This window comes from Athene cunicularia, assembly GCF_003259725.1.
Source record: "Athene cunicularia isolate RWA chromosome Z unlocalized genomic scaffold, athCun1 chrZ_part4, whole genome shotgun sequence".
NCBI lineage: Eukaryota > Metazoa > Chordata > Aves > Strigiformes > Strigidae > Athene > Athene cunicularia.
Window position 1 is genome coordinate 1,011,351 of NW_020799145.1, and position 17,713 is coordinate 1,029,063.

At 41.3% G+C, this 17,713-nt stretch overlaps 1 protein-coding gene across 1 annotated transcript in view; it reads left to right on the plus strand.

Annotated features, from left to right (window-relative positions):
- The window catches only part of DOCK8 (dedicator of cytokinesis 8), an 83,792-nt gene that overhangs the window by 41,422 nt on the left and 24,657 nt on the right, over positions 1–17,713 (plus strand). The window contains exons 20-29 of the mRNA XM_026866825.1: positions 220–384; positions 3,686–3,861; positions 5,557–5,652; positions 6,935–7,030; positions 7,765–7,914; positions 10,330–10,443; positions 11,462–11,617; positions 14,369–14,508; positions 15,090–15,259; positions 16,861–17,006. Coding sequence (XP_026722626.1) covers positions 220–384; positions 3,686–3,861; positions 5,557–5,652; positions 6,935–7,030; positions 7,765–7,914; positions 10,330–10,443; positions 11,462–11,617; positions 14,369–14,508; positions 15,090–15,259; positions 16,861–17,006 — 1,409 coding nt within the window. The remainder of the gene's footprint in view (positions 1–219; positions 385–3,685; positions 3,862–5,556; positions 5,653–6,934; positions 7,031–7,764; positions 7,915–10,329; positions 10,444–11,461; positions 11,618–14,368; positions 14,509–15,089; positions 15,260–16,860; positions 17,007–17,713) is intronic.

Here is a 17,713-nt window from a genome sequence, read left to right on the forward strand (position 1 = left end):
TGTAGCACGAAGTGATGGAGTAACAGTGATTGAGTTGAAAGTCAGTGGGTCCATGGAAGAGTGGTTATTGGCCTATGTAGACTTCGGGTGTGGTCAGGTATATCAGTTGCTGTCTAGAGCTCTAATTTGTTGACTGAATTAAAGCATGTTAGGATTAGTTGTTGTTGGTACAAAGAATGACCTTCAGTGCTGAGACTAACTCTTGCCTTTGTTTCACAGCCAACTTCTCACAGTTTGCCTTTGAATCTGTGGTTGCAATAGTGAACAGTCTTCACAACAGCAAAGACCTGAGCAAAGACCAGCATGGGAGGAACTGCCTCCTGGCATCTTATGTCTACTATGTATTTCGTCTGCCAGACCCTCAAAGAGAAGTAGTTAAACCAGGTAATGTTGGTACAAGTGTTGCAAAACTATTATTTTTTTCTTGATACATGCTATTCAGCATGGTGCTTCTAAGAGGAGGACTTAGCGAACTGGCCTATAAAATAGCAAACACAATTTCTCAGACCCAGCCTGCATATGATTTAAGCATAGCATTTTCTCAGAGGAAGGTCAGGGACCTCAGTGCTGCAAAGAGCAATGTGGACTGACCATCCATAATATCTCTCTCTCAGTCATTCATTTAAGATGCAGGGTTGAAGTAAGAGGACTCCACAACTGCATGCAATGCTGTAGCTTCATGAAGATGAAAGAGAGAAACATCTCCTGAACAGGCTTTTTTTAGAGGAATTTCTTGTAGAAATTCAAATGGCCTTAACATACCACTTTGTCACTGGCTTGTACATCAGTAAACTACTTTTCATGCAAACTAACTTACTGCCAAATGGCACAGGGCCGAGCTCTGCCAGTTTCTCCACTGCATTAAGGATGTCATCAGAGGATAAAGTCTTGTATGTTGACCAGCAAGTTGAGGGAGGTGATCCTTGCCCTCTTCTCAGCACTGGTAAGGCCCTACCTGGAGTGCTGTAACCAGTTCTGGGCTCCTCAATACAAGAGAGACATGGGCATGATGGAGAGAGACCAGCCGAGGACAGTGAAGGTGATGACAGGACTGGAGCGTCTCTCCAGTTAGGAAAATGTGAGAGAGCTGAGACTGTTCAGCTGGGAGTAGAGAAGGCTTGGGGAGGATCTTCAGTGTATACAAAGACCTGAAAGAAGGGTGCAAAGAAGACAGACTATTTCCAGTGGTACCCAGTGACAGGACCAGAGACAGTGAGCACAAACTGAAACACAGTAGATTCACTCCAGACATCAGGAAACACTTGTTTCCTGTGAGGGTGACTGAGCACTGACACAGGTTGCCCAGAGAGGTTGTGGACTCTCTCACCCTGAAAACATTAGAAAGCCATCTGGACATGGTCCTAGGCAACTGGCTGTAGGTGGCCCTGCTGGAGCAGGGCATTAGACTAGATAACCTCCAAAGGTCCCTCCCAACCTCAACCATTCTGTTATTCTGCTGCAGTCCATTGTCCCTACAAGATTCATTTGATCAATTGATCAAATGGGTGTTGAAGGCCCCATATGCAGACCAGACCCGCTTTATAGGGAAGTCTGCTGCTTCCCTGGGGCCCATGTCAAGGACCTCATGGCAAAACTCCCTGCTCTAGTGAGACCCAAGGACTACTACCCTCTCCTGGTTTTTCAGGTCGGTAGTGGCATCACTAGGAGAAGTCCTAAAGCAGTGAAGAGAGATTTTAGGTCCTTGGGGAAACTGTTTAAGAGGTCAGGGACACAAATTATGTTCTCCTCCATCCCTTCAGTTTGAGGGGATGGATGAAGAATAATACTGGATAACTCAGAGATGAACTGGTGGCTCCAAGACTGGTGTTACCATCAGGGCACTGGATTTTCCAGTTGTGGGTTGGTATACAGGGCACCAGATCTTTTTGCATTAGATGGAATGCACCTGTCCCAGAGGTGGAAGAGGTCTTGGGGCAGGAGTTAGGTGGGCTTATTGAGAGAGCTTTAAACTAGATTTGAAGGGGGAAGGGGGAAAAACATCAGCCCATCTGAAGTGCATGCACACCAATGCACACAGCATGGGTAACAAACAGGAGGAGCTTGAAGCTGTGATGAAACAGGAAAATTATGATGTAGTGGCTATTACAGAAACATGGTGGGATGTCTCTCATGACTGGAGTGCGCCAGTTGATGGCTACAAGCTCTTTAGAAGGGATAGACAAGGAAGGAGAGTGGTGGGGTGGTGCTGTATGTTAGGGACTGTTATGATCACTTTGGTACAAGTGTAGTGAAGACAGGGTGGAGTGTCTTTGCATTAGAATCGGGGAAGGCCAACAGGGCAGATGTTGTAGTAGGAGTCTACTATAGGCCACCCAACCAGGACAGAGATGGATGAAATATTCTGTAGGCACTTGGGAGAAATCTCACAATCACTTGCCATTGTTCTTGTGGGAGACTTTAACTTCCGAGACATCTGCTGGAAATACAACACAGCAGAGCAGGACCAGTCCTGGAGATTCCTGGAATGTGTGGGAGAACTTCCTGACAGAGCTGGTGAGAAAACCAACCAGAGAAGGTGCCCTGCTGGATCTCCTCTTTGTGAACAGAGAAGGACTGGTGGATGATTTGGCGGCTGGAGGACGACTAGGGCACAGCGATCATGAAATAATGGAGTTCTCTATTCTTAGAGAGGCCAGGAGAGGGCTAAGCAGAACTGACATCCTGGACTTCAGAAGGACTGACTTTGTCTTGTTTAGGCACCTGCTTGACAGGATCCCTTGGGAGATGATCCTGAAGGGTATAGGGGCCCAGGAAGGCTGGGCATTCTTTAAGAAGGAAGTGTTAATGGCTCAGGAGCAGGCAGTCCCCAGGTGCTCTAAGAGAAGCTGGTGACAGAGAAGACCACCCTGGCTGAACAGGGAGCTTTGGCTGTGTCGTGGATGAAAGTATTGACACAGTAATGATTTAGGAAAATAATGTAGATTTATTAATAACTAACAACTATTTGTCAATACAAAAATAACTCAGAAAGAAAAGCGACTTATTCAGGTTCTAAAATGACAATATTCACTCTAACTTACTTAACGGTACCTTAATTTATACACATATGTACATGCGCATACACAAACCAGACATATACATACAGGAACAAAGGGGTTTGGATTCGGTAAAATGAACACAAAAGGGACAAGCACACAGGAACACGGGTAAGGGTACGTACCCACACACACACACACACCAATAAACAGGTGAAATAGAAGATAGCTCAAAGAAAATTTCCCTCTCGAGTTTAGAGCAAATACTCACAATGGCTTGGCATTCCTCAACGGGCGATAATTGAGACTCGAGCGGGTGGACTTTGCCCTGGCCTTCCGTCTGGAGCAGATGACACCTTAAGGGTTTTGGTACCTGAGAGGTGTCCCAGCTCAGGGGAGATGCTGGTCACAAGCCCGCTGCGATCCAGGAGAGCTCAAAGGGTCTCTCTGGTGGTCACAGTTTATAGGATCCAAGATAATTGACTTTTGTCAAATACTATCTGGTGCCTTCCAGCAGTTTCACAAGAATTTGAATAACATGCACCCCTGTTATTGTTCCATCTGATTTTCGGCTGTATGCTATTCAGAATGCTGATGGTATAACAACACTGAGCAAAGCTGGCCTGAATCTTCTGTTTGTCTCATATATATGTCCTTTAGTCTTAGTTCAAACATCTCCCTATGGACAGGTGCAGGCAGCAGTGCCATTCTGACAGAGTCTCGTTATTACACATTTGGACGCGCTTCAGCAGTGTCTGTTGGGAGTAAACTCCTGCAAAGCCGAGTGATAAGCTGCAGCGATCCTGACATCACTGTTACGCAAACTCCTACTGATGACGAGGTCAAAAACATCATGTCATCCAAGGTAAGAGAACGAAGTCAAATATCTGGAGATTCATATGGGCCAACACCTAATAATCTACATTTGTTCTTTGAGGGTTGGATTTGCTTCTTGTAAATGCACTGCATGTATCACCAGAAGCATTTGCTGTTTATCTGATGGGGCATAGGCACACATTAAATCCGATTGCTAAATGCTGATGTCTCTTACCAGTGAAGAGAGCAAGAGGTAAGAACTTGTCTCTTCTTTGAGGCTTAGACCCTCCACAGAGGGATTTTCTTTTTTTGATGTGTCTCACTCTCATGTTCTTCCTGATATTTAGGATCTGTTCACATCTAGTGATGTGGGCTGGTCCAAGTTGCACAGAGTCAGTGTGAGAAAAGATGACTATTGATTACACTGGGAACAGATTCACTTTTCAAAAGATTCACCTTTTTTTTTTTTTTTAAATCACAGAGCCTGTTTGGTGCTAAATAGTTTCCTGTTTTAAAAAAAAAAAAAAAAAAGTAGACAACTTCTATGACAGCAGCCCCATGATTTCTTATCTCCTATGGCACAGATGCCATGTGCATATTTTGTAACTGGGTCTTCCCAAATACTTAATTTAACCACAGAGTGAAACACAAATTTCCTCTGTCTTTCTCATCCATGACTACATATGCCACCAATAGCTTAAAGGATAGACAGGATGACGACAGCCAAAAAGCAGGATTTTGGTTGCTTGATTTGCACCTGGTGCTTGCTGGTTTACAGCATCCCAGGCTTTATGAGGATGTCTGTGCTCAGCTCTCTGAGGAAACCAAAATCTAGAGTTCCCCATTCAGCAGGAGCTGGGAGGCTGTGCCTCTGATAAAAGCAGGATTTTTTCCCCTTTGCAAGGAGCCTGCTCCTAGCTGCAGCCCTGGCAGAGCTCCACCGCAGCATGCCTGCTGAGCTCTGAACCATATCTCCCCCCTCCTTTTCTTAAGTGTTACATACATAAAATACCGCTTCTCAAGTAGGTTATTTTCAGAAACATTTTGAGTCTTTTCTCCATTGAATGTTAACATGCCTCTCCAGTTAATGTGAATGGGCACTTGTCTTCAGCAAATTAAACCAGAACTAGTAAGATGCACAGGCTTTCCCAATCTATGTGATTTGTTTATACAGGCATACATATTCATTCATAGCAATTTTTAATAATGTAGATTGGAACTTAATAGCTTTATCAATTTTACTCTAATGTACTCTGTCCCAGAAAAACAGAGTTTAAGGCATATTTTTTCTGTATTAATACAAAATTAAAATGTTTGATATTACAGCTTCATCACATTAATAAATGTAGAAATTTAGAATTGGCTACTGCCATTTCACTGCCTTTTAAATTGTCGTTGCTTTTAATGGAATGGAGACTCCCAGATGCTAGTTAATTTCGAATGTAGAGCCAGCGTCTAAGCTTAAAGGTCAGTTACCTTTGAAAGGGATTGTAGCGCTTCCAAAGCACAGCTGCAGTGCTGAAGTTGGACACCTGATGGCAGTGTTGGCATTTGCACGGCCCTGCGGCAGTCATATGGCCTCCACTGAGAAGGAGGATGGGCAGGAGCAAGGAGAAGAGCTGTTTAGGTAAACATCTGTGCATACCTTCCAAAACAAACCACCGCTGCTGATTTGTTCTCTGTTAATTAGCTCAAGTTATGTATTCACTTACTATGATGTATTTCTTCTGGCAATGCCCTCCAGCCTGTGGATCACAGCTCCAGTCGGATGTCTTTCTACGTTGAAGGAACAAATGACATGCCAAGCATTTGTGCAAGCCCAAGACCACCCAATAAAAAGGTATCGCACTGCTAAGCGTGAAGGAGCACATTAAGAGAACCTGTACCCTCCTGAGGTAGTGCTGGTCATTAGTGCTTCTAAATGAGGAGAGGGGAGAGAGACAACAAAGTAACAATGAATTTTTTTAAAAACAATGTGATGGAATGTCGAATCAGTGGGTATATATTACTCAAACTTTTCTGCTGCTACTTCAGAATCTTTAGATCCTTTTTCCAGGTCAGATTTAGACAAGTAGCAGCCTGTCTGGATCCTCCCTTTGCTCTCATTCTCAAGGTTAGGGCCTCTGTCTTTTTCCACTGCTGTTAACTCTTAGATACCTGCCTTTACATGTTACAGTAACTGCATTCAGAAATGTTTGCCATCTCTTTTTTCTCTAAAGAATGTTTTTCTTTTCCCCCTTTTGTACCTTTTAGAACCAAGAAATTCCTTCCTAACTTGAGTATGTATTCCGAAATAGCTTTTTAACAACATAGAAGATATACATTAAGTATTTCCAGAGCTGTATCTTATGTTTGCCATTCATTAGCAACATTGTCTTTGGATGGCAATTGGATGACAAAGCAGGGGAAAAACCCTGCAATGAGCAGTCCAGAATCTGAGTTACAGTTTACTCCTGCTTATTGGTTTGATTTCTGCCAAAAAGCACAGGAGTTTATACCCAATCTGAATTTTGGATGGATTAATGTAAATGTAAATTCAATGTAAATAAGTTTAGGATTCCCATTAGCATTCTTGTTTGTGTCAGGAACAGAAAATAGACATTGCAATAAATTTTTAGTCCAGATTTGAGTTTTCTAGAAGTTTAGATCATTATGATGGGGTGTCTTATGGTCAGATCTCACTGCAAAGAATATTGTCTCCAACTGTAGACCTCTGTACAAGCTCTGCTGTGGTTACTGCTGTGTGGTTCTCTGCCACCATAGAGACAATCTTACTTCTACCTTCTCTCAAAAAAATGGATCTGCTAAATGGAAATCCTTAGCAGGGATCAGGGAACATGACTGATCTCTGTCATGCACCCAGCCTGAGGATAGATCAAAGGCATTTCCCAGTTTAGTTTTCTGGGGTTCTGGACCCACAGAAAAATGGGTCTGTTTGCCACCAGAATTCCTTATATGTCATTTTGGTCAAATCTGCCTTCTGATCCTACATGGATGTCCACACATCCCCATCCAGCTACTGACTCTCTAGTATGAGTGAGTTTCCCACAGGGAAGAGGTTGTTGAAACTGGAAGGTGCGTTGCTTGAGAAGCCATTTCTCAACACTCTGTTTATTACCTAGCATTTCCATGAGGAACTGGCACTGCAGATGGTGGTCAGCACGGGTATGGTGAGAGAATCTGTCTTCAAGTATGCCTGGTTCTTCTTTGAGCTCCTGGTAAGATTTGACAATGGTATTTTATAGTAAGTTAGTGAAATGTAGCAGGTACTCCAAGCACAGATTTGGTGATGTCCTCAGTTACTTAGCCCCACTGTGAAAAGGAGAGATCCCAAATAATGGAAGTACAACTGAAGAATTCTCCATATTCACCCCCCTTCCCACTGACAACCTGTGATGGCAAAGTCCTGCATGAGCTACATGCATAGTGGTCCACAGTTTGCAGAAGGCTAGAAGACGGACATCAAACTGAGCCCTTGCTTTTCTGTGAACACCTGTTCTTGTCTTTTCTACTTTGTTAACAATATGGAAGCAGTGCCAATGCTCCCCAAACTCAGTTTCACAGATCCCTGAGTGAATACTGATTTCCACTGGCTACACATAAGAAACCCAACATCAGGTCAATAAATAAGAATTCCAGAAGTGCACTACCTGTCTGTCATCATGAAGGGCAAAAGTAGCAAACAGCAGCATTTCAAAGCTGCAGATGCAATGGACTGGGGAGAGTGATTCTGATTTCCGGTGCTGAGAGTAGCCAACTGTGTGAACGGGAATCAGAGTCTGTTAGGCTCTCTGTTGTCATTGCCAGTACAGGTGGGGTTTATCACAGCAGCTCTGAGACGATGAGAGTGATTACATTCAGGGGAAAAATGAAGCGGGACTCTTACTCGCATTGATTAAATCAGTAGTTTCACCTTCAGTTTAGATGTTTAATTTTCTTTTATGCTTTGCAGATAAAGAGTATGGCTCAGTATGTTCACAACATAGAGAAGCAAGACAACCCACGAAGAAGCCGGTTCTCTGATCGCTTCAAAGATGATATTACCACTATAGTTAGTGTGGTTACTTCAGAGATTGCTGCACTTTTAGTCAAACCACAGAAGGTAAATGCATGAAATAAGCACTGTGGATCCTTGCTACTCACCCTGTGTTACACTGAGCTGTATTTAATCTCACCTCACCTTCAGCAGTATCACTAGAATTAGGCCACAACTGAGGCAGTATTCTCACATGGAGCTTAAGACTGAGTTGTGGCTGTGCAAGGGGCAGCCTTGTGCTCCTCTGGCGGATGGCTTGTTTTTATTCAGTTCAGCTCCACAGCCTGCTTCTTGGTGTGACTGCAGGGTGCAGGAAGGGAATCCTCTTTCCCATTGACAGGAAAGGTTGGACACCTGTATTCAGTGACAGTGATGCTTTATGCCAGGTTAGCCAGGGCATCAAACTGCAGCTCAAACAGGGCTTAATCCTTTTATCCCCCTTTCCTGTCATCCTCATTTCTACTGCATAGTGTTTTATTCCACATTTGACTTCTCTGACAGCAGTGGGCTATGCAATATGAAGCCAGTATTCCTCCTGAGTTTTGCAAAATCCAGCCATGAGTGATATAACCTGCTATCTCTTTAAAGAGGCACTGGCCACATTAAATTAAAGCCCTAAATCCCATTAAATTTTGTCTCCTGATATATTTTAAGAAGTTGTGCTAATATAACAGATTATAAAGTTCAAAGGATCACAAAATGTAAATTATATAATAGTGTCAGCTTACATCACTGATGTCACTCTGCACTGGCCAGTAGGCAAAGTTAAGGCCACAGATAGGCACTGGGTGACTGTTCAGCTAGTGCAGCTGACTTGCTTTCATGCGCCAGAGCTGCCAATTGCGCAGTGCGCGCCCAGCAGTGTGCTCTGCCAAGGGGCAGACCTGGCCGAACCGGCTCAGGTTCCTGAATCTGCCCTGCTGTGCTGTTGAGGAGCAGAAACTGCAAAAGAGCCAAGAGCTGACAACGGGGGCAGAGAATGGCAGAAGTGATTGTCACTGTCCACCAGAAAGTTGTTCCTGAAGCTTTAACCTTTGCTCGATCCTTTGGTGTGCTTCTGTGATAGCCATATGGAGGGAAATGGTTTCCACAGAAATGTTTACTTAAGGCATCAGTGATTTTTTTTTTTCCAGGTACATTGTGTAATAGAAATTTGTTACATTAAAAATGTTTTAATGGAACTGTAGCTTTTGCCAAGAGATTAGTATTTTATGGCTTCCTCGTGAAAAATACACAGATTTTTATGGGCTGTTAATTCAATTCAATTTTGATAGAGTGAGTGTATAGAACCTGATTATGTGTGAAAATCCCACTGCAGTGTTTGCAGAATTAGGGCCATTGGTTAGTTGTACAGAGCAGCAGTAAGTAATGTGTGTCTGATTTTTAAATCTAAGCAGTAATAATATGTGTTTCAATACATGGTTGAGCATGTCAGATTGCCCTGGGATTCTGTAGTGATTTATCTGGCATATTTTAGCCGATCCAGTAAGGTAGTGGGAAACTAATTTCTTCTTCACAGTAGAAAAATGTTTTGCTGTGTAAATTCCAGATTGTAGGAAATACAGACATATATTTTCCTGAACAGCAACAAAAAGGTTGAAAAATTTAAAATTAAATTAACCACCCTGAGGCGCTGCACACCTGTTCTCACTAGTCAGAGACACAAATGGGGCAACATTTTTCTCAGTAATCTCTGTCAGTCTTGAGTGAACCCACCTGAGGGCTCTGAGCATTAAATACCTGCAGATCCCTCAGGCACCTCCACAAATTCCTCTTGGTGAACTACATATGCTATTAGATTTTATGATTTAAATTGATGTGTTTGAAGTAACTGTAGATTTATTTTAAAGGGCATATGAAGTTCTTTGTGATTTTTACTTGGAGGCTGTGTATCTCTGGTAATCAGACTGATTCTAAGCATGCAAGAGGTTAACTGCTCAATGGTAAACACCACAGGTTTATCTTACTACTATTTTTTCGCTATCAGTTTTACATTTCAAATTTCTAAACAAAATACTTGGCGTTCCATCAGCACAGCCAGTGAAGGTTTTTATTAATGTTTTAAAACAGTATTTCATGTTGTAAGTACCTAGACCAATGTTCTCTAATGTTAGATGTTCAAATAAAAAGAAAAGGCATATGCAGGATTGCAGCCCATCGGGAATTCAGAACAGGTTTCAAATTCCATTTCATTGTTGTCAACCCAAAGGTTTGCATAGATAAATTTTTTCATTCTTCCTGTGATATTCCTTTGTGAAAGCTACAACATTTGAAATAATTTACAGGAGCGATTCTGTATAATTTTTACAAGATAACGTAAATTGAAGAATGAAACAATCTTGTCTGGTATGTTCCATGAGATGGTTCTGGGAGCTCTTCCCTACACTATTTTTAAATTATTCTAAACAGTCTTCCACTTTTATATAAGTTTTATACATCATTACTGCAATTCTTTTTTTTTTTTCCCCTTTTTTTTAAAAGGAAAGTGAGCAAGCAGAAAAAATTAATATCAGCCTGGCGTTTTTCTTGTACGATCTTCTTTCTTTAATGGACCGGGGATTTGTGTTTAATCTCATCAAACATTATTGTAATCAGGTAGGCACCGTGCATGATTTGGATTGCATTTGGTTTATGGCCAGTCTGGTGTTCTGTTATGTTTGATTCATTTATCTATCAAGATCCCTTGAGTTGTGTTAAAGGGCCAGGTAAATTTCCTGTTTCCTATTGAATATGCAGAGACTTTAAACCTCTTTTGAATTTGTGGTCTGCAGAAAAAAATTGAGTGGAAGTTAAGACTCTTTTAGAAATGTCATATCTTGCACTGCTGCAGAGCATCCATGGGGCCACTTTTCTTCCCTTACTTTTTTTATATCCCTTAGCAGCAGGGTCTGCAGAACATACAGAGCAGCTTTTGGTCTATTTTTGACTCTTCCAGTGCGTGAAGACAGTATTTAGATTTGGAGGATTCAGTCAAAATGATCCATCTCTGTCTTCTTGCTTTAAAAGCCTCCTAAAATTAAAGATAAATGATCATGCAGGATGTTGTTAAGAAATTATTTGTTGTATTTGAGGGGGGAAATTTTCTTCCTGTATTGTGACCTGATACATCTGCTCTAGTTTTTCTGCCAAAGGAAGGCCCTCTGTTGGCTGATGGTAGGTAGGAGAACATAAGGTGGCTACTATAGTATGTGCAATACTCCACTGATATCATTGTTCATATGAAGGGAAATGACAAGACCAGTGATGCTCTGTGTTGTCTAGCAGGACTTTTTATGAGTTTGCCACAGAGTCAGCAGAGTTGTTTGATTTTAATCTTTGTTCTATGCAAAAGGGAAAAAAACCCTCTATGTTTTTCTTTTGGGAGGAAGCAAAAAACCAATTGATTTTCTCTTGGGATGTTGTCGTCAGCTAGGGAGCAGGGAGAGAGACACCACCACTGCCAAACAAAGATCAGCTGATGGGTGGAAACTAGTTAGGTACAGGGAGCCAGTGAGCATTTTAATACATGCTGGGCAATTTGTCCATTTCTGTTCCAGGAAGCAGGATATTTCACTGCATGTAAATAAAATAGTGCACACACATCACATGACACTTTTTTGGTTTGCTTTTCTAGCTCTCAAACAAGCTGAATTCACTCTCCACCCTGATTTCCATGAGACTGGAGTTCCTGAGAATTCTCTGCAGCCATGAGCATTACCTCAATTTAAACCTCTTCTTCATGACCTCTGCATCTGCTCCAGCATCCCCCTCCCCCTCCTTATCTTCCCAGGTAGGCATTCATTAAATGATACTGTGTGAACGTCACATGAAGCACACATGTGGAGAAAGACTTATATTGCTCTGTATTCAGATACTTAGGTTAGAATTAGCCACTGTTGGATCAGGGAGAAAAACTTTCCTCTTGAAAGAAAAGGGGCAGAATAATAAAAACTAAGGGAGTGCTACTGCAAAACCACATCTACACAAGTTAAAACTTAATATGACACAGATATGTGTCCCTCTAGAACATGCAAGCCAAAAGTTGCTGTTAAGGTAGACATGCAAGGTCTAAAAGGAACACAGGTCTGAAGGCTGATTTACAGGCACACCTATATCCCATCCATTCACAACTACAAATACGTATTTCGATATCTGTTTTGGGGAGTTACGGCTTGGAGCAGTACACAGCAAAATTTCTGTGTGTTTGCCTTCTAGCTGAACTTCTTGTTCTTCAAGTGGATGTAGATGCTACCACTATGTAAGTTAGTGACTAAAACAGTGCAATTTTCAATATCCTGGAGTCGTGGATTTCTGCTGAGCCTTAGCATTGTTCAGAGCAGGATTATCATGCTTTCATTTTCAAATAGGAGCATTCTTCATTCTGGGTTCCTCTTCACGTAGTGGTACAGATGATCCTATGACTTTGCCAATTCTCTTGTGTTTTCTGGACAAGTTTTTTCCCTTTTATTTGAACATCATGATTTTTCTGTGTGGAAACACTCAGGTTTCCTGAGTAGACCTCCCCACACAATTTTTGTGAATGCTTCTCCTTATCACTTATTTCTCCAAGGATGTCATTCCCAGTGCATGCATATTTTTTCCAGACTTGACCTGATACCGATACACAGCTCTAGACTTCCTGAATATCTGGACCACCCAACTGTCTTCCTGGGCATGGAGTTCATAATCACATTCAATAAAAAAACTTGTTATCTGGCACACCACACACTATTTTGCCAGTCTTGTGCTCTTCTCTACATTCACTATGGGACAGACCCACTAACAAAAGGTTCTAGCCTGCCTGTTTTGTACCACCGTCGTCTTGCAGAGGTCAGGGCTGGGATGAAGCATTTCATTGCAATGCCCCGTGATTGCCACAGCCCTTGGATGCAGAGGAATGGAACTGATGCTAAAATGGTGGGAGGGACAAAACCACTCTGAGTAATGGAGCAGTTCAAATTAATGGTTTCTTCTTCAAGTGTCATTGCCAAAGAATTGATTGGATGTGAAGATGTGTTACATCTCATCTTAAGGGATCTGACAGGTCAATAATAGTAAATAATATTTTCTTGAAGTTTTTTTCTGGTCTTAAAAGCATAAAAGGTCATAGAGTCAGGATTTCCCAATAGTTTTGCTTAATGCTGATCCTGAATGCCAAAAAACTAGAAATGGGATTGTTCTGCTTATGGGGAAGAAAATAATTCAGCGTAGCTCTTGCAGCTAGTTCTAGCACATCAGATCTGGGCAGACACCAGTTTAATCATTCTTTCCTCTGAGCAACATCATCAACTCTTTTTCTCCTTTAGGAGTAACATATGAAGTGCAACCTGTGCAAATCAATAAGGCTTTTGTGGCCCTTGGATGACTTAATAAATTAGCTGACCACCCTTGCAGTAATTTTGATCTGTCTGTAGGAGTGCTGCCCAGCTAGAGTTAGATTTTCAAGAAGAAATGTGCCCTTGTGAATAAATCTTTTTAAATTCTTGGAGAGAAGCCAAATGCACTTAACTGGGTGTTCTACACTTTAACATTATTTCACACATAGTACAGCCAATACCTGTCTGCATGAGGTTGAAATGGGAGTGGGCTTAATTATATGGATCCAAAATATGCGGCTGCTCAAAGACATGAGTATCATTTGACCCGATATGCTGGAAGACAACTGCCACAGTGTAGTATACTGCTACTTCATGTGTTTGTTTTCTGGGACTATTCCCAAGTGACTGACAGAAATACTGGGAGAGAATACTGAAGAATATAAATTAAAAGCAAAATTTAGATTCATAAACCCCAGTAGTTGCACTGGGGAGTAGAGTATAAGACTTATGCTCCCCCAATCAGGGGACAAAAACATTCCAGGTGACCTGTGGCACAGACCTATGATGGGAGAAGCTAAGAAGTTCACAACACATATACAGCAGCAACTTTCCATTTCTGGGCTGACTGTATATCAGCCATAGCCATAAGTTACAGCAGTTAGAAGTCTGCTCTAAATTATGCCAGCTGCCAGCAAGCTCAGCCAAGGATTTCCAGGGTGAAAGGAAACACTGTTTGCACATCTTTCCTGACCTTACTTCCATGCTAGACATCATGGAGGCTGAAGAAGGCACAGTGGGGAACTTCTGACACCAAGATCCTTTTCAGTGTAGGGTCAGCTTCTTTCTATAGGATGCCAGATGGCTGCTCTGCAACAGTAACATCAACGTAAAGAGTAGTAAACATGGAGAAAATTCTGACTTTGTGTCCTGTCCAAACTAATGAATACAAGGTAGGGGTTTCATATCTCAAAAAATGTCAAGTAAGTTGTTCACACAGAATGGAAAAAATGGGTTTGCATCCTAGCAAGCCATGCATTTGAAACTAGATGCTTTTTATTTCATACTCAGATATTTTCCTCCAAAATATCTTAACCTTCTTTCAAAGTCTGTGCTTTTCCTCTGGTAGAGATTTTTCTGTTAGCTGCATGGGCTGTGATTACAACTGCTTTAAGAAGCTTTGATTTCAGTGATCATTCTTTAACACTTCTAATATACTTCTGCAGAACTCTAGCTCCTGTTCTAGTTTCCAGGACCAGAAAATCGCTGGTATGTTTGACCTCTCAGCCGAATACCGCCAACAGCACTTCCTAACCGGCTTACTTTTCACTGAATTGGCAGCAGCGCTGGATGCAGACAGCGAGGGGTGGGTATCCCAATGGGCAGATTTTAGAATGGGATTGAGTCACACTATTACTCTTGGCAAGGACATAGTTTGTTTCCAGGGCAGTCCTGTTTCCCCCACTCTTTTCAGTGAGTCATTCTGTAACATAGCAATACCCCGGTCATTGTTTTATCTGCAGTATGTTGGTCCCAATGAATAAAAATACACTATTTCTTGCTGTAGTGTTGGCTAAATATATGAATTGAGAAGACAACTTTAAATTTCAGGTGGTCTTCTCTTTAAAACACTTCTGCATTTGAGCTCAAGAGTTTAGCTAAACTTTGACCAGAGTCTGATGCTTTTCTTTAAGCACCTCTCTTCACCATATTGAATTTTTATGGGAAGTTTGAAAGACTTGGGTGCTCTTTGATTGTGGTAAAGTGGCTTGGAGATGTAAGATAGCTATCTTTTGCAGGGAACGTGAGTCTGTGCTCAGAATGGAAGAGATTATCTAATGAATATTGGTGTATTCTTTCACCTCCACTGTTTCTTAAATCTTTGACTTAAAAATAATTTGTGCATGACCCATTAATGAAGCTCATGGATAGTTTTTCCATTAACAGGATTAGCAAGGTGCAAAGAAAAGCTGTCAGTGCTATCCTTAGCCTGCTGAGTTCTCATGACCTAGACCCACGTTGCTCCAAAAAAGAGGTGAAGATTAAAATTGCAGCTCTCTACCTCCCTTTGGTTGGTATCATTTTGGATTCATTGCCGCAACTCCATGATTTTACAAGTAAGACCTTTTTCCCTTTGTATTTTTCAGCTTCTTAGAGTGACTTTTCTAAACAATCTGTTAAACATAAAAGAGATTATGCTAAGGGCAGGAATTCTCCAGTCTAGTAAGGTTAATATTTCTTTATGTAGAAGTAAACTGGATTTTTAGACAGGAAAAACTTCACTGTCTTCACTTCATGAGCAAATGATAGACGAGAGATGTATCTGTAATACTCTTGCCTCTCTCAGTATAAATATCATGAGCTTGCAAGATCTGTGAGAAATACTGAGACATAGATGGGTTTAACAAACAGCGGGAATGAAAACTTATGATACTGACTTCATGTTACATCACAGTTAAAGAAATTTGATTGTTTTCTTGCTATCTTTTTCTATTACTCTTTAGTGCTATTAACGTGATACCAAACTAATCTATGGCAACTGTAGTCATCACACAGGAAATATCTTTCTATCGTCTGTTATAACTATACTTTGCTCTACATTATCAGGCCTTTTAAAACAACATTATCTAACCTGTGTTCTTGCATTTTGCCATGTGTGTGTTCATGTGATACTGCTGAAAGTAGCTACTTCACATTTTTTTGTGAGATGGTAGATCTCTGCTACTTAGAAAACTACATTTCATTTCAATAAATAAAAGCTACAAAGAAAAAATGTATAATACTTGAAGAAAGTATTTGTCACTGGTTCTGAAAATACTTTGCATTTAGATGTCTGGACAAAAAGCTTAATACTATGAAGGTATTATTTAGCACTTTTCAGTCTAATAGGATGAAAGCATTTATTATACATTGGTAATCAGATCTCACCCCATTCTTCTAATCTAAGTATTATCCTTATACCAGAGATCAAAAGGAGACTTAATAAGGAAGCCTAGGTGTACCAGTATGGCGAGACTTTAGAGTATCTTTCCTTTTGAAATTCTGCCACGAGAGGCTGTTGACCTCATTCTGAACACCCCGGGACTGGCTGGTCACTCAGATCCTCTGAAATAAAGGACTTGCAAAACAGAAAATGGATGCTCAGAATAAGAGATTTTTACAAAACTTATGTATAAATAACTTTATTTCCTGAAAGTGATGTCAAGAACTAGCAAGGAATAGAAGCAGCTAGAAAGCCTGAAATTAAAACTGTTGATCAGCTGACAGGCAATGCTGCCTCTGTCAGCTGTTAGCAGACTTATATACTTTGTTGAATATCACCAAACCCATGTATGACTTTTGTGTTGATCCTCTTGCCTGAAATGGATGGGAACTGGATGATTCCAAGTCTTGTGAAGCACTGGCTTAGCTTTGAACTTTAGAGACAACCTCACATTTGCTACTGCCTTTCGTTTTAATATAGCTTTTCTGAACACCTAGAGCTTATTGGACACATCTCCTTTTCCTGTGTTTATTTGAACAATTTGGCAACCATTCCAGATGGCTGCAATCTGCCTTGCTAACACTGTACCTCTTTCACTGCTCGGTACATCAGCCTTGGTGCCATAGTCTCAGGGATGGAGGTGCTGATTGTTTTGTTAGCTTGCAACTCAATGGATGACTGTGACATGTGAGCTGCAACAGCTCCTGAAATTCCAATCGGATATTTCAAATCTAGTTTCAGATGCCCGCAGCGGAAAGGGACGGACAGGAAACCCAGAAGAAGAACAAGAGTCTGCAGGTGCAGTCAGTCAAAATGTGGCCCTTGCCATTGCAGGGAATCATTTCAACCTCAGGAGCTCTGGAATGTCTCTGGTGTCCCTGGTATGTCCAGTGCTCTGCTAATCTCCTTTCTTGTATCTGTTTTCTTCTTTTTTTGTTTTCTCCTTCTAGCCTTTCTTGCTACTAATAGCTACAGTCACGAGAAACTGCCTTCTTATTTCTTTCAGTCCCAAGGAATGCCTCATATTCCTTCTGTCATCTCCTCCCCTTCTCTTCTAGTCATGTAATTACTCCTATACCATAAGTAGTTCCACTTTTTCTCCCACATGCCTATTTCCATTTCCACACCCATGTTGTCATATTTCCAGATCAGCAAACACTACTGTGATTCCCCCACTGTCTCCCTGTCCCAGTCTCACCAAAATCCATGGATCTAGGACTCAACATCCTTCTTATTCTCTATCTCTTTTTTCGTGATTGTTTTTATATTCTATACGATTTGGCTGACACAACTGCCTGTCAAGAAGGGACCAAACAGCTCTAGAATCTCTTTCTACATCTTTCTAAGGAAATGAAAATACAAGCATCTAGAAACCAATGTTCTTGTGCTTCTTTCTGTCTTTCACATACATACAACTGGTCCTGTCACTAATTACACAGACATACATTCAAATCAGTATAACCTGGAAAACATTAAACTTACCAAAGTCTAGTCCTAAGATTTGATTTCACTGAAGCTGAAATAACATTGCTTCATCTGAATGAGGTCCCTCTTCTTTTTCTTCTTTCAACTGACATTTACTTTATCT